The sequence below is a fragment of the Oryctolagus cuniculus genome, chromosome 1, assembly GCF_051225735.1.
Source record: "Oryctolagus cuniculus isolate XC-2025 breed Fujian yellow rabbit chromosome 1, ASM5122573v1, whole genome shotgun sequence".
In the NCBI taxonomy this organism is placed as follows: Eukaryota; Metazoa; Chordata; class Mammalia; order Lagomorpha; family Leporidae; genus Oryctolagus; species Oryctolagus cuniculus.
The window spans coordinates 146,119,047-146,139,172 of NC_142867.1; the positions used below are offsets into that span (position 1 = coordinate 146,119,047).

At 53.7% G+C, this 20,126-nt stretch overlaps 2 protein-coding genes across 3 annotated transcripts in view; both read left to right on the top strand.

The window, feature by feature from the left end:
- BICD2 (BICD cargo adaptor 2) overlaps positions 1–5,767 on the top strand; it is a 52,931-nt gene extending 47,164 nt beyond the window's left edge. The window contains exons 6-8 of one of the 2 annotated variants that reach the window (XM_017342054.4): positions 150–301; positions 1,849–2,059; positions 3,673–5,767. In XM_017342054.4, the coding sequence (XP_017197543.3) occupies positions 150–301; positions 1,849–2,059; positions 3,673–3,678 (369 nt within the window). In that variant the 3' untranslated portion in view covers positions 3,679–5,767. Of the gene's footprint in view, positions 1–149; positions 302–1,848; positions 2,299–3,672 lie in introns of those variants that run through there. The other variant, XM_002708227.6, reaches the window with a different exon arrangement.
- Positions 5,768–17,097: 11,330 nt separating this feature from the next.
- IPPK (inositol-pentakisphosphate 2-kinase) overlaps positions 17,098–20,126 on the top strand; it is a 95,311-nt gene continuing 92,282 nt past the window's right edge. Inside the window, exon 1 of the mRNA XM_089336235.1 lies at positions 17,098–17,262. Coding sequence (XP_089192361.1) covers positions 17,143–17,262 — 120 coding nt within the window. The 5' untranslated portion in view covers positions 17,098–17,142. The remainder of the gene's footprint in view (positions 17,263–20,126) is intronic.

Below are 20,126 nucleotides of genomic sequence, written 5' to 3' on the forward strand. Positions count from 1 at the left end.
GTTCCTAGGGCTGCATTGGAGAGACAGCGTCTCCCAGAGAGTGCGGTGCTGGCACCGTCTCATACCCAGGGCCCCTACCTGAGCCCAGAGCATGTGTCGGCCAGTGTCATACCCTGTACCCACCTGCCCTGCCCCTGTGTGTACCCCAGACAGCTGAGGTAGCCCTCGCCAATCTGAAGAGCAAGTATGAGAACGAGAAGGCCATGGTAACCGAGACCATGATGAAGCTGCGCAACGAGCTCAAGGCCCTCAAGGAGGACGCGGCCACCTTCTCCTCCCTGCGAGCCATGTTCGCCACCAGGTAACTGCGCTGAAGCCCCCCCACCCCCACCTTCTCTGAGGCCTGCGGGTCAGTGCCTGTGTCCAGCGCCACTGCGAGTGACACGTGTTTGGGAAGTGTGGCCCCAGCCCAGCCCTGGCATACACAGTGGAGCTGGAGTTGGTGATGAGGGAGGGTGAGAAGGTGCCCGAGTGCGGAGTGTACTTGGTAGGCGCCGTGTGTGGCCAGCGGCAGCAGAGGGTGTGTGGTTCTCCTCCGTTCCTGCTGCTGCCCGCCTGGCCCCAGGAACCTGGTTCTGTGGGGCTGTTTTCATTTTAGTGTTACCAAGCCCTAGCAAGCCCAGTTGGTCCTGTTTTGTAAGGAGATCAAGGGAGCAGGCCCCAGAGAGGGTGGGGAAGTGCTTGACCGTCCTGGGGTCCTAACGGCCAACAGTTACCAGGCTGACTTGAGGTGACAGACCAGCCCTGAACTCACCTGGCTGGGGCTGCGGGTTCACCGGTTGCCCTCCTAGCTGGAGTGGGATCCCACCTTTGCGCAGCTCCAGGCTTCTGCATCCCCATGACCCTTGGCGTTCAGTTCCTCTTCCCTGAAGGGACTCTTAGTGAGGGTCTCTTGGGTGAGCCAGGGGCTGCCCTGCACGTGCATACCCGACACAGGCTGAGGAAGGTCAAACCCAACACTGAGAAGCAAGGCCCTGCCTTTCACTCTCTAAGGTGGGTGGCACCACCTGCTGGCCGTTACGGGGACTGCCAGGACAGGCAGAAGAAAGGAGTGCCAGGGTTTTTCTAGGAGCGTTGCTTTTCCTGGGGATAGGAAAGTGCTTGAGAGAGATTCCCCAGGTCCCCCACATCTAGAAGATAAACTATAGCTTTGTAAACTTGTTGTGTTTAAAGTCCTGACTTTTCAGATGGAGCCAGGATTCAGACCCTGGAGGCTATGTCCCCAAGGGGATGCCGATTGGCCCCTGTCTGGTGGGGCCCCTGTGTCTCAGTGTCTCTGCCAGGCCCCAGCCAGCCCCTCAGTGGGTTGGTGGGCAGGTGGGCAGAAGCCCAGGGACAGTGTGAAGTGGGTGTCTCTCTCTTCCCCTGCTCTCACCGGGGTGGAGCAGATGAGTCACAGTTAGGCGGAGGCCCAGGCGCCGGGACAGACTGCCTGTGGCATCCACACACACCTGTGCTTTGCTCCGGTTGTCATCAGCACAGATCGATTGAGCACTGGCCATGTGCCTGCAGCAGGCACAAGCCCAGGCCTGCTTTGAGTTCATGCCCACCTCGAAGCTCGTGCTGTCTCAGCATGCCGACCGACCCTGAAGTAGGGGCCACTGCCCCAGAGGAAGCTGCGTCCTGGGGGGCACAGCCTCTTTCTGAGAACCACTTCCTGCCCAGTGAGCTCAGCAAGCCCTGCACCAAATGAGTCCGCTCACTTTACAGGGCCGCGCGGGCCGGTCAGAGGCTCTGTCTGAGCAGCGCCTTGCTGAGTGAAGCCACAGCGAGGCCCCCAGCCCTCTGGGGAGGCTGCCGTGCTGTGCCATGCCGTGCCCTGGCCTCACCGCGCTCTGGTCCCCACAGGTGTGACGAGTACATCACACAGCTGGATGAGATGCAGCGGCAGCTGGCGGCCGCTGAGGATGAGAAGAAGACGCTCAACTCGCTGCTGCGCATGGCCATCCAGCAGAAGCTGGCGCTCACCCAGCGGCTGGAGCTGCTCGAGCTGGACCACGAGCAGGCCCGGCGGGGCCGCGCCAAGGCCGCCCCCAAGGCCAAGCCGGCCACCCCGAGTGTAAGTCACGCCTGCGCCTGCGCCAGCGACAGGGCCGAGGGCACTGCGCTCACCAGCCAGGTGTTCTGCAGCGAGAAGCAGAGCATTTACTGTGATTAGGCTGCGGGCTCCACACACGGCAGCTAACTCGTTCCTGCTTCACTCACTTAACCCAGCACGGCGGGGCCGCGGGGCGAGGCTGATCCTAACGTGACTAACGCACGGGGCCAGGATTCGGGCTGAGCGGCGGGCGGCACCGGTCGGCGGGACTCTCGTGAGCTTCATGTCGCCTCTCATTTCTTACAGCCCTCAGGAGCTCCCTAGGGGCCGAGGTGGGGAAAAGGAGCACATGCCGTCGGGGAAGACAGACACGCAGAAGTGTCTTCCAGGGCCCTGGGTGCTGGGAGAGCCCAAGGGAAGGGGTCCTGGCCCCACCCCTGGGCTCCCGTGGAGGGGCAGGGTCTGAATGGAAACCTGCATGTTCCTCGCATGTCTCACGTCAGAAAGCAGTTTTAGGAGGTTCTGGCCTGCTGAAGGGCCTCAGACCATAGCCTGTACCGGGCCTGGTTTTATGGAGAGAAGGATGTAGATGGTGCAGCATCTCACTGCACATCAGTCAGTGTAAAGGCACAGGATGGCTTTCCCCAAAACCCAGAGAACAGACCTGAGCTACCCTCCGCAGATGGCCCCCACAGCACAGACACAGCCAGTGAGAGCAGGAGGGCAGAGCTCCGCGGCCTTGGCTCCCCATTTGAGACCTGCACACTCATCCACCAGCCTATATGGTGACAAATTGGCAGCGCCCGAGGCCCAGGGCTTCCTTTCTTAGTGAAAAAACTTTCCAAGTGCCTGGCTGGACCATCCTTCCTGCAAAGTCCATCCTGTTGTTTTGGGGAACTATGGCTGCCTGCCTGCCCTTGGACCTTCCTCCCTGGGGGCTTCAGACCTGAAGGCGCAGGGCTTTGAATCCCAGCCGGAAGTCTGAGCTGCCTGCAGGCTCACCTGCCCGGAGAGGCACGCGTGGTGGCAGCAGAGCCCAGCAGTGCTGCGAGAGCTTTGCATGGGCCCAGGCCAGTGTGTGGGACTCACAGGTAGGAGGCATGTGGTTCTGCATTGAGTGCCATGTGGGGATGGCCACACGAGAACAAGGGAAGTCGGCTGGGGCCCCCCAAGTTGCAGCAGAGCTCTTCCTGTTTCCCTCTTGGTCCCGCTGGGGCTGGCCAGACCACAGCCACTCCCACCCGTCTGCGTGGACAGGATTTGTGTTACTTGACACGAGGCCCTGTTGCCCTGCCCGCTCTTCCCATGGGTACCAAGTGTGTGTCAGGCCCTCCAGACTCCAGGCACTGTCTTGGCGTGCAGCACAGGCCACACGTGTCCCTTGCACGTCTGTCCTGGGACGCTGCCCGCATGCGCACCCCTCTCCTGCTGTGCCCTCTCCTGCCGAGCCCGTCCGCAGCTTCTCTCTGAACTTATAAGGGGCTCTCAGAGCCACTGGCCCCTAACCCCCACGCAGGCCGCCTCCACCCACTAACATGCTCGCCCGCCCCCAGCACGGTGAGAGCTGTAGTTGTCAGGCCAGCGGGAGGGGTGGTGGCCGTTTCTAACGCTGTCTTGTTTTCTCCCGTTTTCAGCTGTAGAGTAGCTGCTGGGCGGACTCGGCCGCCGGCCCCGTCACAGCGCAGCCCCCTCCCCTCCCGTGCCCACACGGAGGAAGGAAGGGCAACCTAAAAGTCACTTATAAAACGTTTTTGGATATGCCACTGCAGTTCTTTTCAAAATAGCATTCCCCAAGTTTGTAATGGGAGGAAAAAAGCTTTAATGTTGAGTGCCGCGAGCTGCTGCTTGGACAGGCCTCTGTATGGCCGAAGAAACCGCTTCCAGGGCCACGCCGGCTCGCTCGGGCCTGCCGGAAACACCCACCACGGGATCTCCTTATCACAAAGTTTCCTTTTTTATCCGATCAACCTGTGCACTTTTGATATTTTGATATTATATTTGCTTCCGAATTCCTCGCGTGGAGACGGTCTCAGATGCTGTGGTCTGTGCTCGTGTTCTGTAGCTGTAGCTGTGTCTCACTCCGACGTGCGAATCTGATGTCGGTGCGAGACAGCCGTGTGCTGCGCAACACGTGGCTCTAGACTGGAGGGGGGCCTTGACCCAGCAAGGGACGCTGCCGAGAGGTCCCTGCCGTGGTCCAGTAGCCTGGTAGATGATACAGCATTATGGTTCATGTTTGAAATTACAGATTTTAAATGCCATCTTCATTAAGAAATCCAGGGTATTGCGATTCTGGGGTTTTTCATATTGTATTATTATTATTCTTAGGAATAGTTCAATGTAACAAGAAGAAAACTTGACCTTTGCTCTGGTTAAAACAATAGGCACTTGAAAAAAGATAAATTATTGAATGAGTAGTATTACCTACAAATTCCAGAGTTTTCTGGGTTTTAGGACATTGTAAAGCATGACTGATTAACAGAATTTTATACAACTGTACCAGTGAAATTCCAAATTGGAATTGTTTTGTTATTCTGGTTGTTGTGCCAAATTGTGGTACACTTAGAAAATTCTACAGTCGTCGATTTTTAGGGTGTTCTATTTCAACACCTTTTTGTTAGTACTCATTGCCAGTAGTGCCTTCATCAGTGAAGGGAGGTGTCCCAGCGCAGGTAGCTAGGAGCAGCAGGGAAGAGCTAGTTGGGAACGCTGAAGGCCAGTGTGGACCAACAGGTGGGAGCAGGTGCTCGCCTCCCCCTGGACCTGGGCATCTTCATGGAGGGAAAGAAACAGTAATTGTGCAAAATTCTGTTAGTCAGTGATTCTTTACTTACAAATTCAGGGGCTTAGAAGATGAAAGCAAACACAAAATCGTGAGTGTGCTTTGGGAACCACACGGACTTCCTGGGACAAGCTGAGCAAGCTGCTGACCACCAACATTTGTGAAGGGCTGAGGGCGCAGGGCCGCACACGCGGGCACTGGGGGGAGAGGTAGCCGGTGTTCTTTGCAAATGTGAAAAGGAGACGTTGTATCTTCTCTTGCTTGGTGTAACTAATCACTGTTAATTTCAGGAAACAGAATCGCTGAAGCTCTGCAGCAGACCAGGGCTGCTCCTGCTGTTTGCTGGGGAGGTTGTTGGGTGTGGCCAGATTGGGACTCAGGGAGGAAGAAAACTGCTCCCTCAAAAAAAAAAAAAAAAAAAAAAAAGACAAATTATAGTCATGCAAATGACACGAATACAGAATTCTGTTTCCTGGAATTGCATTCTTATTCCTAGTTGTTGGGACTCCTGTTTTTTACCTTCTGTTACAGTGTTGATTCATAAGAAATACTGTTACAGATGAGGTTATCTCCGATAACTTCCCTATGGGGTGTTTCATCTGTACCATCTGTATGGGGTATTTATTTGCAATGATGTCTGAGTACTGTATTTTTTCTGTGCATTACTTTAGTGTCAGATGTTGTCTTTATTTTAAAGTCATATGCATGTTCTCCTGCCAGGGAACTTTTACACAGACCTAAACAGATAACAAGCAATTGCCTTCCATTTCTGAGAAAATGAGTCTGAGAATGGAAAACTAAAGGAAAGGAAAGGAGAAATTCTTCAAGTCTGTGAAGACACCAACAGGTGGCGTGAGTTGTTGACAAGCCAGTGCACATAGGAAAAGGGCCTGGGTAAAGAGTCACATTGGCAGGACCAATAAATAAAGAATAATAAAAAGATAAAAGCTCACGGCGTGTTCTGTGACTGCTCGGCCCCTGTGCAGGTGACCACTCGAGCTGCGTAGCGAGTCCTGTGCCTCTAGGAGCTCTGAAGCCAGGGCACCCTGGTGCGGGGGAGGCTGGGAGCAGCCTGGGGTCCCTCTTGGGGGGGAGGGGAGAAACGTGGCGGGGGTGCACCCTGGGGGCCCATGTGGCATCAGGTGTGAATGCCGGGCTGTGAGGTAGTCAGAGCATGTTGCATTTTTGTAGATTGAGGCCCAGGGTCAGCCTTCGCTAGCTGAACTCTTGCTCTCCGAGCCCAGGAATGAGTAGGTTTAGGCAACAAGGATTACCTGTTTGCCACACAAAATTTTCTGTAGGATTAAGTACACAGACACACGGGCACATTTGATGGCTGGCGGTACAGGCAAAGGGGGCAGTAAGGGCCAGTGCCCCTCTGAAGGACCTCCTTCCCCCAGTCCCTGTGGAGGCCCCTCCCGCTGACAGCCCCCCCTTCCCCCCCCCCCCCCCCCCGGTAGCGCCCGCCATGACTTGTTTTCTGTTGCACTGTTCTTTCTGGCAGAATAAAAGGCTCTTGGCCCAGTTAGGTAAAGGTGGAGAAGCCAGTCCTGGACTGATCTGGAGGGAGACCCAGAGCGGGAGGGAGGCATGAGGCAGCAGAGCCCGTGGGGCTGCACCCTGTGTCATAGCCCTCTGTGGTCTGGCTCACTTTACCCACTGGTATGTGTGATCCATCCAGGCTTCTAGACCCTGAGCACCCCCCCCCCCGCCGCCGCCGCCGTGTTCTGGGTCCTTCACCTTAGGGGTAGAGAGATAGTCTTCCCAGTGGTTGGACACGGGAGCCTGCGGGATGGAGGTGGGCTGCACCGAGAGGCTGTTCGGGCTGGGAGGGAAGGTGTCTCCATTCCGCCCCCCTCCCCCGCCCCCATCTTCCTGCAGCGGTTGCACCCCATCCCCTGGCAGGTTGCTAGGGCTGCACCGCTGGTTGTCAGCTGACTTGGGCGGTCTCAGAGCCTGTTTCCCTACTGGCAAGCTGGTGATAGAAACTCCTCTCAGGTGACGTGAAGCTCCATCAGATCCTTGGGACCCGCACGCAGCAGGTGTGCAGTGCGTGATTGTTGCTAATATGACTCTGTCGTTGTCATCACCGGCCTCAGAAGCCAGGCCACAGAGCTTGTGGAAACGTACTTTACCTCAGCTTTTTATCCAAGCGCTATCTGCATTCAGGAAAGTAGACATCGTCATGGACAGGCCAGATTTGCACACAGTAGACACAGCCGTGTTGCAGCCCTGAGGCTTCCCGAGTGAACAGGATGTCTGTGTGCCAGCCCTCCTGCCAGCAGGGCTCCCGGGAGGACAGACTGTCACATCAGCTTGCCCTCGGAGCATGCTCACCTTTCAGCCCCGTCTACATGGTGGAGCCAGAAACAGCTGTTACTATTTATTGGGATTTCCTAACTCTTGTCAATGAATGACCTGGTTCAGCCAAGAGCCTGCTTTCTCGAGCCTCATCTCTGGTAAAATGGTCTCAGCACATGGAGCAGCGCCTAGGAAGTGGGAAGAGGCAATGCCTGTGTCTCACCCGCAGACAAGGGCCCCTGTGTCCATGCGGTGGCCTGTGATGGCCTCCCGGGAAGAGAACGCTAGCTATCGTATACATTATATAGGAATGTATATTATATAGGAATATGTGTGTTTACACACACATACCACCAGAATATGAAGAAAAGTTACTACAACTAAAGGGAGAAATACATTTCAATAATACTTGGAAATTTCAATACCCCACTTTTTTTATTAAATATTTCATTTGACATTTTGACCCTTTTTTTTTTTTTTTGACAGTTAGAGACAGAGAGAAAGGTCTTCCTACCATTGGTTCACCCCCCAAAATGGTTGTTACGGCCAGCGCGCTACGCCGATCTGAAACCAGGAGCCAGGTGCTTCTCCTGGTCTCCCATGGGGTGCAGGGCCCAAGCACTTGGGCCATCCTCCACTGCACTCCCTGGCCACAGCAGAGAGCTGGCCTGGAAGAGGGACAACCGGGACAGAATCCAGTGCCCCAACCAGGACTAGAACCTGCTATGCCGGCACCGCAAGGCGGAGGATTAGCCAAGTGAGCCGTGGCACCGGCCTTGACCTTTTTTTTTTTTTTAATGACCTTTTTTTTTTTAATGTTTATTGGTTTTGTTTTCATCTACTTGAAAGGCAGAGAGAGATCATCCGTGTGCTGGTTCACCCCCTGAATGCCTGCAACAGCCAGGGCTGGGACAGGCTGAACCCAGGAATCAGGATTTCCATCCGGGTCTCCCTCGTGGGTGGCAGGGCCCAAGCACTTGAGCCATCATGTACTGCATCCTAAGATGGACTGGAAACCGGATCAGAAGTGAGGTGCCAGGACTCAAATTGGCAATCCAATAGGGGATGCAGGTATCGCACGTGACAGCTTAACCTGCTGTGCCAGGACACCCACCCCTCAATACCCCACTTTCGATAAAAAGGGTAGAAAATAAGGTAAACCAACAGAAAAGAAAGGAAACCTGGCCTGGAATATGAGCCAGCAGGACCTTGTAGACATCTACGGAACATGGCACCCTGCGACAGCAGAATACAGAGTCTTAGGTCACATTCTTCAGAGCAGAACAAGTCTCACTGAATTTAGGAAAATTGCAGTCATGCATATCCTGTTTACAGTAAAGTCAGAAATAATGAGGGGCCAGCATTGTGGTGCAGCAGGTTAAGCCGCCACGTATGATGCTGGCACCCATGTGTGTGCCAGTTAGAGTCCCAGCTGCACCGCTTAACCCAGCTCCCTCCAACGGGAAAGAAGCTGAAGATGGCCCAGGTGCTTGGACCCCTTCACCCACCTGGAAGACTCAGGTGGCGCTCCAGGCTCCTACCTTCAGCCTGGCCCAGCCCCAGCCGTTTGCTGCCATTTGGGGACTGAACAAGTGGATGGAAGACCTCTTTGTCTCTCTTACTTTATGTAACTCTGCCTTCCAAATAAATTCTTTTTTTAAAAATAATGTAATTGGGGAGATTCACAAATATGTGAAAAGGAAATAACACACTTTCTGGTAACTGCTGAGTCAAGGAAGATACTATACAAAAAGGTGAGAGCGCCAAGTCAGACTCCCACCCTCCCGCCTTCAGAAACTTAGAGGAATGAACTAGTGAAAGCACATGTGCTCCAATGAGCGCCGTCCAAAATAAAGCTCTCTTAACACTCAAGAACACGAAAGCTGACCAAAAATAGGCAAAGGCCCCGAAGAGACATCTCACCAAAGAAAACATACAGATAGCAAGTCCAAGGAAGATGTCAACAGCATGTCTTCGGAATTGCAAATTAAATGGTGAGAAGCCACTACACACCTGTGAGTGGTAAGACTCTGAAACACTGAATGCTGCCACGGAAGTGGAGCAACCAGAACTCCAGCTGTGGCTGGTGGGGGTGCAAACTGGCCAAATAAACCTCTTTCTGTTCTAAATTATGCAGGCTGTGGGCCGGTGCCGCGGCTCACTTGGTTAATCCTCTGCCTGCGGCACCGGCACCCCGGGTTCTAGTCCCGGTCGGGGCGCCGGATTCCGTCCCGGTTGCCCCTCTTCCAGGCCAGCTCTCTGCTGTGGCCAGGGAGTGCAGTGGAGGATGGCCCAAGTGCTTGGGCCCTGCACCCCATGGGAGACCAGGAGAAGCACCTGGCTCCTGGCTTCAGATCGGTGTAGCACCAGCCGTAGTGGCCATTTTGGGGGGTGAACCAACGGAAGGAAGACCTTTCTCTCTGTCTCTCTCACTAACTCTTGTCAAGTAAATAAAAAGAAAATTTTAAAAAATTATGCAGGCTGTAGTATTCAGCTATAGCAACAGAAAACAGAAAGGCAGTAGGTGAGTGGAGCAACTACTTTCAGACAACACAGTGTTTGTTCAGCATCGAGGCTGCTGCTGTGACGCCGCCAAGTTAAGCCTCTGCTTGTGAGGCCGGCATCCCATGTGGGTTCCAGTTCAAGTCCTGGCTGTTCCGCTTCTAATCCAGCTCCCTGCTAGTGTGCCTGGAAACACGGCAGAAGATGGCCCAAGTCCTTGGGCTCCTGCACCTGTGTGGAGGCCCAGATGGAGCTCCAGGCTCCTGGCCTCAGCCTGACCCAGCCCCAGCCATTGCAGCCATTTGGGGAGTGACCTAGAAGGTGGAAGTTCTCTCTGTGTCTGTGCCTCTCCCTTTTGTAACTCTGACTTTGAAATAAATCTTAAAAAAAAAAAAAACCATATTATTTGGCACTAAAAAGAAATGAATTATGAAGCCATGAAAAGACAGAAACCTTACTGCATGCATAGTACTGAGTCAAGCCATCTGAAAAAGCTGCCCCCTGTGCAATCCTGTCTTGTCTGCTGGGAGAGAAAACTGGAGGCAGTCAGCCGAGGAGCGGTTGCTAGTGTGTAGTGGGGGGACACGGTGAAGAGGTGGAGACAGGATTTTTAGGGCAGTGAAACTGCTCTGTGATAGCACGGTGGTAGATGCAGGCTACGCATTTGTCCAGCCCCGTAGAATATACGTACAGCACCAAGAATGAACCTCGTGTGAACTACCCAGTCGCTCAGAAAACCTCACTGTGCCGAGATGCTGGTAGGAAGTTGTGCCTGTGTGGGAGCCAGGGGGTGTATGGGAACTCTCTGTACTTTCCAGTCCATCTTGCTGTGAACTGAAAACTGCTCTTCAAAAAAGTCTGTTAAAAAAAAAATCTTCCAACAAAGAAAAACTGAAGAGCAGATGGCTTCAGTGGTGAATCCTACTGAACCGTAGGAGAGTTAACACCACTTGGCACACGCTCCCAAAAAGGAGGAGGAGGCTGCGTCACAGCTCCTTCTAGGAGGCCGGTGTTAACACGCACACCAGGGCCAAGGACGACAAGCACACTGCAGACAGGATCCTTGGTGAACACAGTGCGACAGGCCTCGGAAGAGACTGCACCCAGCCCTAGTTTGAATGTGTCCTCCAGCGTTGATGTGCTGGAAATTTGATCCCCGTGCCACCGTGTTGAGAGATGATGGCACAAGGCTCTGCTTCATAAATGGATTAACGTTCCTGGGGCGAGGAGTCCTGATAAAGGACGAGTCCAGCCCCCTTTCCCTCCCTCCAGCTCCTTGCTCTCTTGCCCTCCTGCCTTCCACCGCAGTGTGGCAAAACAAGAAAGCCCAAGAAAGGTCAGGTGCAGGTCCCTCAGTTCCCCAGAACGGTAAGAAATCTCTATTACAATGTACCCAGTCTCAGATAGTCTTCTTTTAATAGCAGAAAATGAACAAAGGCCCACACCAAATCTAGGAGCATCTTAAATATTTGACACCATGATCAAAGGGCACTTGGGGTTTCTCACAGGACTGCAAGACAGTTCAGTTGATAAAGCTAAGTTAATGCGATACCTCAGATGAACAGGATGAAAGAAGATAAACAATGATCATCTTCATTAGATGCAGAAAGCACTCGATGTGGCCCAACACCCTCTCATGATAGAACACTCAACAACTAGAATTACGGAGAATTTTCTCCATCTGATAAAGGACATCAATGAAAAGCCACAGCTGACATCATACTTAATGAAAACTTCCCACTTAAGATTGGGAACAAGACAAGGATGTCCACTCCCACTACTTCTGTTCAACATTGTTCTGGAAGTTATAGCCAAGACAGGCAAAAAAAAAAAAATGAAAGACACTGAAATTGAAAACTGAAGTAAAACTATATTCATCCATAGCATGATTTTATATAAAAATGAAAGCCTCAGAGAATCCACATGCACAAAATTAGTAAACAAGTTCAGCGAAATAGCAGCTTAGAAGACCAATACACAACCCAGTTGTATTTTTATACACTAGCCATAAAAATCTGAAAATGACCTTGAGAAAATTCCATTTACAATAGCATCAGAAATTAAATACTTCAGGACATTTCAAACCTTAATAGAAATCTGTAGTACTCAAAATAGTAATACTGGCATAAAGACAGGTAGAATAAGCCTGTCTTTAAAATAACTCCCCCTACGTAATAGATGTTTTTCAACCATGGCCATTTAACGGCAAAACCACAGTCTGTTCAGCCAATATTGTCGGGAAACAGTAGCCACTTGTAAAACAAACTGGGCCCTTATCATACACAAAAATTCATTCAAAATGGAATAAAGGGGCCCAGCACTGTGGCGTAGTGGGTAAGCCACCACCTTGACACCAGCATCCCATATGGGCACCAGTTTGAGTCCCAGCTGTTCCACTTCCAATCCAGTTCCCTGCTAACGTGCCTGGGAAAAGCAGCAGAAGATGGCCCAAATGTTTGGGCCCTTGCACCCATGTGGGAGAAGCTCCTGGCTTCAGCCTGGCCTAGCCCTGGCTGTTGCAGCAATCTGGGAGTGAAACAGTAGATGGAAGAGATGGAAGATATTCATATTCTCTCTCTCTCATCTTCTCCTCACTCCCTCTCTCTCTGTATCTCAGACTTTCAAATTAAATAAGTAAATCTTTAAAAAAAAAAAAACCCAAAAGCAAATCTTCATGACTGGGTTAGGCCAACACTTTGAGAGATGATACCAAAAGGGTTTGGTCAAAAAGAAAACTGATACATTGCATTAAAATTTTAAAAAATGTGATGCAAAAAGAAGATGAATACAAGCCACTAAATGGGAAAAATATTTGCAAGTTGTTTCTCTGATAAGTGACTTGTGTTCAAAATGTATAATTCAATAAGAAGACGAGTGTTGAACTAAACAAAGACCAACCAAATGGGAGACACAAGTCTTTTCTTTGGCACTGTTCCAGCAAGTCGGCCTGTGTCACCTGCATTTGGCAGAACCTCCTGGGCAGGCGGGGCGGCAGGACAGCTTCCTGGCAGGAGGTGACGCCCGCTTCCTGATGGAGGCTGTCGACCTGGGCAAGCCGAGGGCTTGACCAGAGTGGGGCACCCTGTGGGATTGCTCAAGGGGCACTTTTGGCTCTGGCTGGTGCTAAGTTGGAATTGGGAACAAAAATGAGCGAAGCTATCACTTATTAATCAAGTCCTGGCCCCTCGGGGTCAGTAGCTACAGAGGTCAATGTTTAGCTCCTTGGACAACAACTAGAGATAGCAGCTAGCTTCTTAGAGGCTGGCCTGTAGCAGCCTGCCCTTCTGGACTGGGGACTGCAGATCAGAGACCGGTTTCCTGGGCGGGCAGCTGCAGGTCAGAACTTGATCTAGATGCTCTAGCCCAGGTCCATTTGTATAGTCAGTCCTACAAACAACCCAGTTTTAAAGTGGGCGAAGGCCCACTTTCTTCGAGCGAAGAAAACATGGATGACTAAGAAGCACCTGAGAATGTGTTCAACAGAGTTAGTCATCGGGAAATGCAAAAAAGCCACATCGCAGCACTGCATCCTACTGCTCCAGTCACTGACTACCGTGAGCCACTGGGACCTCACAGATCACCAGTGACGGTGGAAAACTGGGAGCCCCTCTGGACAAGTTTCGCAGTTTCTGAAGGGCCACACGCAGCTCACTATATGATTCAGAAGTTCTGCTAAGATTCTACACAACAGAAATGACCCCACACGTGGGGCCACACTGTGGTACAGTGGGTTAAGGCCCTGGCCTGACGCACCGGCGTCCCATATGGGCACAGGTTTGAGACCCAGCTGCTCTATTTCCGATCCAGCTCTCTGCTATGGCCTGGGAAAGCAGTGGAAGATGGCCCAAGTCCTTGGGTCCCTGCACCCACATGGAGGCCTGGAAGAAGCTCCTGGTTCCTGGCTTTGGATCGGTGCAGCTCTGGCCATTGCAGCCACCTCGGGAGTGAACCAGCGGATGGAAGACCTTTCTCTCTCTCTCTCTCTCTCTCTCTCCTCTTTCTGTTAACTCTGACTTTCAAATAAATAAATAGATCTTTAAAAAAAAATGACGACACACAGAGTTGCACATGGATGTTTGCGGCATTCCTATTTATAAAAGCCAGAAAAAAGAGGAAGCAGTCACTTGTCCATCAGCTGATAGACGCATAAACATGTGGTTAGTTCATCCAATGGAATAAATGAAGCTCAGGAATAAGCATTTAAACTTAGCCTCATCTTTGAATTCCCAGAGCCACTAGCCAAAGCCCAAAGCTTGCTGACTCAGACATAGCCTGTGTCTCTAGAGCCATGCCTGAGACCCGCCCCCTCCTCCTAGCACGGGCCTGCCTCTCTGGCCCCGGCTCCTGGTTTAGTGTCTCTATGGTTTGAATATGGTCTGTCCCCTCAAAACTCATTGTGAATGGGTGAATTCATTCATGCAACGAATGGTGGGTGGGCTGTCTGGGAGTGGGTCTGCCGAAAGGGCTGGCTTTGGCTAGGTCCCTGTGTGCCCACTCAGTGGGCCCTGCACTGCCTCAGGGCTCTCGTAGCAAGAACACCACCATCTGACATGGCCCCTGGGCCTGGGGCCAGAAGCATGAGCCAAAAGTTAACCTCTAACCTCAACACTTGCACAGCCTGCAGCAGTGTGCCGTTAGTGACAGAGGATGGACTAGGACAGGTGTCCCCCACCTTGGCCTCTGCCACAGTGGCTGAGAGGGGAGGCCGCATCAGTCAGCGCCTTGCTCTCACTGTGCCCCACGGACTTCCCAGTCACCGGTGTTCTCCTCTTGGGCTGTAAGCAGGTGCTTCAGGCGGAGGCCAGGAATCCCGCTTCCCCCTTGTCCTGATTCTGACCGTAGCGCTGGCTCCTGCCACTCCTGCCCCAGGACTTCTGTCTTCACCTTGATGCCGGGACATCAGCTTTGCCAAGCATGAACCTGCGACACAATATCGTCCAGCTTCTTGCTAATTCAGAAGCGAGTGCCAGAGCTCAGGGTCTGTGAATACAGGGACAACATGACACCTGTTGTCCTTGCCACTGCTCTGAGAATTATCTGGGTCCCCTCCTGGGACCATTCTCCAAGGCCTGGAGGGGAAAGTGAGCATGGGGCTTGTCTTGGGGTGCAGGGGTCACGGCTGCTTCGGGGCTCTTCCAGGGAGGAGCCGGTGGCATAACGACCACGGCCGAGCGAGGGCGGATTTCCCAGCAGAGGATCCGCCGGGCTTGGAGGTGGCGTCACAGTGCCTGGGTGGATGCGTGCTTCCAACACAGGGCTCCCCGTCCCAGGGCCTGAAGTCTTGCCACCTCCTGTAAGCCGCAGCCCTGGCCCTCAGCTCTCTCGGGTCGCGGAAGAACACTGCAGCCTCCTGCCTAGGGCTTGAGGGAGGTGGGGTTTCTAGTTCCAGCTGGCTGCCCGCAGCCTGTCTTGGGCGCTATAAGTCGGAGAAACGGTGAGTCTGCCGCGTTCGGAGGACGGGCTCCAGGCTGTGCGGCTTTGAAACTTCACTGCCACTCAGCTGACTCTGAGGCTGTGGGTCATTGAGTCGATCTCGTTCTTCCTTGGTTTCCTTGCCTGTAGAACACGGACAGTCGTGGTACCGAACTCAAGGCGTTGTTGATTGCTTCAAGGAGCAGCTGTCTCGGATGCACTCCGTGGGAAGCACCTGACCCTGTTGTGGTGCCGGGAGGATGAGCGAGTGCACCCACAGCCTCCTCGAGCCCCACAGACCGCCGCCCTGCCTGCTCCAGTCACCAGCACCTGGGCCGTGGGGCTGCTGGGCCCCCGCAGTGCCAATGGCAGAGCAGCAGGTGCATTGGCACGGAGCCTGCGTGGCTGAGGCGGGGATCGTGCTGGGGGCTCCAGGTGGGGGGAGCCTCCTCAGTGCTGTTTCTCGAAGTTTCCCCTAGGCCTAGGTTGGCTTAAAAAAAAATGGTCCCTAGACAATGAGTTAAGCAGACTTATTGAAGCATAAGTTGTGCTATAGAAATACATTTCCACTGGTTTAAGCCCAGTGCTCTGAAAGAGAAACCATGATCCCGTTTCCCTCCATCCTCCACCCGCGGGGCATCCCCTTCCATTGCTGTGCGGGCTGCAATTGTCATGCTTCTAGAGCCTTCGACGTGGGCTGCAGGGTCCACCGTTGGCTTCAGCCCCTCTTAGCCCATGCACGCAGGACCCTGAATTGTGCAGCCCCCCAGGGCTGCAGCCGAAGTTCCCGTGGCGGCTGTGGGTCCCTTCTGGCTGTGTGATCTGGTAGCTGCTACTTGCCGTGGTGTGGACGGAGGACTCCCAGCCCGCCCTGTTCTTTGAGGGTGCCTGTGGCGGGGGGGGGGGGGGGGGGAGGTGGCGTCTGTTCCTGGGACAGCCTCCTGCAACAGTGAGTTAGAGTGGATTGTGCGTGGGGCTATCTGGGGTTGTTCGGGATGGGGAACCTTTTTCCTGCCAAGGCCCACTTGGATATTTATAGCATCATTTGCAGGCCTACAAAACTACCAACTCCAAAATTAGCCTGCAATAGATTTACCGAAAGTCAAGTGCCACCTGCGTTTGCCTTGGCAGCGCCACACCAAATAATTTGGCGGGTGTTATATGGCCCATGGGCTGGACGCTCCCCACCCCCAACTTAAAGTGTTCCGAAGGTAATGGGAGATAGTGGGGGTCTGGACATAACCCAGACCCCTGCGAGGTGTTTCAGGGGTGCAGACAACTTCGATGAACCACCTCCTGCTGTTGTGTGCACCCTGGCTCGGGACACTGCCACCGCTGAGAGTTTAAGGGGTCACCTAGACACTTACCTTCTCTGGATTCTCCCCTTATTAATAATCCACATGTGTGCAGTAACAGACATGCATGTAACATAGGCTCAGGAGCTGTGATGCACACACCCACCGCCAGCCAAAAAAGAGCGTCTCCAGCCCCCTCGCCTCCCGCAACCTCCTTTGGTGTGGCTTCCACGCGCTCTACTGTTTGATCACCGCCAATGAGGAACTCCTGGACAACATCCCATGGGAGGCTGTGAATGCTGAGTGCCCACTCTGAGCCCAGCAGACCAAAGCAACCTACGGCTTAATCAGAGCCGCTGAGCGTGGGCAGGTTGCGGAAGGCCCTGTGGTCAGTTAACCACGCTGTAACCAATGACTGGTTGATTGACTAAGCTGTAACCAATTGAGCTTTTTCCATCGTCCCTCTGGTTTTCTCTGCAAGGGCTGCTTGATGACCCTGTTAGTTGGAGTTTGCTGAATCTGCTTTGGTTCTGGGAATGGCCTCATTTGTGAATTGTTTTGCTTTTTTTCTCCTTCAAATAAACTCTACCAAATGTAATTGGTTTAAGGGACTTTCCCTTTTAACAACAATAACAACAAGATATCAGTCTGTGTAAACTCTATATCGATTTGGAGTTTTTGTCCAAGAATTTTATGTTTGGTGCACGTCAGTGCCTGCAACTGTTGTCCATTCTCCAGGCTGCGCGGGATGCCGTGGTTTGGGCGCCTCTGCTAATTGCCTCCTGCGTCATTTCCATGCTAGCCTCTCACGGATGAGGCTGCCGCGAGCTGTCCTGACGTGGGGCGGGAGAGCCGTAAGCTCGGGCGTGGGCAGCCCCTCCGTGGAGGATCTGGCTTCTCACGCAGTATCCTGGTCCCTGCTGCCACCGGGGGTGAGTCCTTTCGCTCTACATCCTCACCGGTTTTTTCAGCTTTTTAAATGCTTTGCAACTTGGGTGTTTATAAAAGGTCCCCCTTGAGCCAGAACACACCTGCAAGAAAATGGCTCCGTGTAAGTTCAACTTGATGCCCCTTGATAGGCGTAACTCCCACCCCCAAAGAGGACACGAGACGTTTCTGTGACCCCACAGAGGGCACCGATGTGCTTAGCGGTCGTCTCCGCACTTGCTCCCGGGTAACCATATTGCCTTCTGTCAGGGAGAGGAGTTTGGCTTCGTGGGAAGGTTCTGAGATGCAGCAGCAGCCCACAGAGCCACGTGCATCTGGAGTTTATCCACTTAGCTGCTGGTGGACACCAGGATACTTTCCAGCTTCAGTTTTGAAAACGATAGTTGTACACTTTTTTTTTTTTTAAGATTTACTTATTTATTTTAAAGTCAGAGTTACACAGAGAAGGAGAGGCAGAGAAAGAGGTCTTCCAGCCACTGTTTCCCAGTTGGCTACAATGGCTGGAGCTGTGTTGATCTGAAGCCAGGAGCCAGGAGCTTCTTTGGTGTCTCCCACATGGGTGCAGGGGCCCAAGGACTTGGGTCATCTTCCACTGCTTTCCCAGGCCATCAGCAAGGAGCTGGATCAGAAGTGGAGCAGCTGGGTCTCGAACTGACACCCATGTGGGATACCATCACTGCAGGAGGCGGCTTTACTCACTATGCCACAGCACCAGACCCAAACTCTACAAGATTTATTTATTTGAAAGAGTTACAGCAAGAGGAGAGAGAGGAGGGAGAGAGAGAGAAAGAGAGTGAGAGAGAAAGAGGAGAAAGAGAGAGAAAGAGAGAGAGAGAAAGGGAGAGAGGGAGGGAGGGAGAGGGAGGGAGGAGGAGGGGGAAGGGGAGGGGGAGAGAAGGGGAGGGGGAAGGGGAGGGGGAGAGAGGGGGAGAGGGGGAGGGAGGGGGAGAGAGGAGGGGAGGGGAATAGAGGGGGGAGGGGGAGGAGGAGGGGGAGAGGGAGGGGGAGGGGGAGAGGGAGGGGGAGGGAGAGGGAGAGAGAGGGAGGGAGGGGGAGAGAGGAGGGGAGGGGAATAGAGGGGGGAGGGGGAGGAGGAGGGGGAGAGGGAGGGGGAGAGGGAGGGGGAGGGAGAGGGAGAGAGAGGGAGGGAGGGGGAGAGGGAGAGGGAGGGAAAGGGAGGGGGAGAGAGAGAGGGAGGGGGAGAGGGGTAGAGGGAGAGGGAGGGAGGGGGAGAGGGAGAAAGAGGGAGGAAGGAGAGAGGGCAAGGGAGAGAGGGCAGGGAGAGGGCAGGGAGAGAGGGCACGGAGAGAGGGAGACAGGGAGAGAAAGAGAGTGGGGGGGAGGGGAGAGGGAGGGAGAGAGGGGGAGGGAGGGGGAGGGAGAGGGGGAGAGGGAGCAAAAGAGGGAGAGAGAAGGATGGGGAGAGGGAGAGAGAGGGATGGAGAGAGGGAGAAAGAGAGGGAGAGAGGGAGAAAGAGAGAGGGAGAGAGGAAGAAAGAGGGGGGAGGGAGAAAGAGAGGGAGAAAGAGAAAGATAGAGGGCGAGGGAGAGAGAGGGGGAGAGGGAGGGAGAGTGGGAGAGGGGGAGAGGGAGGGAGAAAGAGAGAGGGAGGGAGAGAGAGGGAGAGAGGGAGGGGGAGGGAGAGAGGGAGGGGGAGAGGGACAGGGGGAGAGGGAGAGGGAGAAAGAGAGAGGGAGGGAGAAAGGGAGAAAGAGAGAGGGGGAGGGAGAAAGAGGGGGAGGGAGAAAGGGAGAGAGGGGGAGGGAGAAAGGGAGAGAGGGGGAAGGAGAAAGAGAGGGAGAAAGAGAGAGAGGGCGAGGGAGAAGGGAGAGGGAGAGAAAGGGGGAGAGGGAGAAAGAGAGGGAGAGAGGGAGGGAGAAAGAGAGGGGGCGAGGGGGGAGTGGGGGAGGGAGAGAGGGAGAGGGAGAAAGAGAGAGGGGGAGGGAGAGGGAGAAAGAGGGGAGGGAGAAAGAGAGGGGGAGGGAGAAAGAGAGAGAGGGGGAGGGAGAAAGAGAGAGAGGGGGAGGGAGAAAGGGGGAGGGAGAAAGAGAGAGAGGGGGAGGGAGAAAGAGAGAGAGGGGGAGGGAGAGAGGGGGGGAGGGAGAGAGGGGGGGGGAGGGAGAGGGGGGGAGGGAGAGAGAGAGGGGGAGAGGGAGAGGGGGAGAGGGAGAGAGATATGGATCTTCTGTCTGCTGGTTCACTTCCAAGAAGACTGTAACAGCCAGGGCTGGGCCAGACCAAAGCCATCAGCTTCATCCAGGTCTCTCACCTGGGTACAGGAGCCCAAAGTACTGCTGTGCTGTGCCTAGACCCCCACCCCCATCAGCTGGCATGGAAGAAAATTCAGTCTCCTCGTGAGGCTGGCCCAGCCCAGCGAATCTTACCCAAGGGTCCCTAGCAGTCACTGGTAATGATCCATAGTTGGTGACAGTTCGTTTCTGGTCCCGCACCCTGGGGCACTGTGTGGCAGTGTCTTCTCTACTTTGGGATCATCCCCCAAATATACACTGTATAGCATCACTCCCATCTTTTTTTTTTTTTAAGATTTATTTTATTTGAAAGTCAGAGTTACACAGAGAAGGAGAGGCAGAGAGACAGAGGTCTTTCATTCACTGTTTACTCCCCAGTTGGCTACAACAGTCGGAGCTGCAACGATCCGAAGCCAGGAGCCAGGAGCTTCTTCCGGGTCTCCCACACAGGTGCAGGGGCCCAAGCACTTGGGCCATCTTCTACTGCTTTCCCAGGCCACAGCAGAGAGCTGGATCAGAAGTGGAGCAGCCAGGACTCGAGAAGACACTCATATAGGATGCTGGCACTGCAGGTGGCAGCTTTACCCACTGTGCCACAG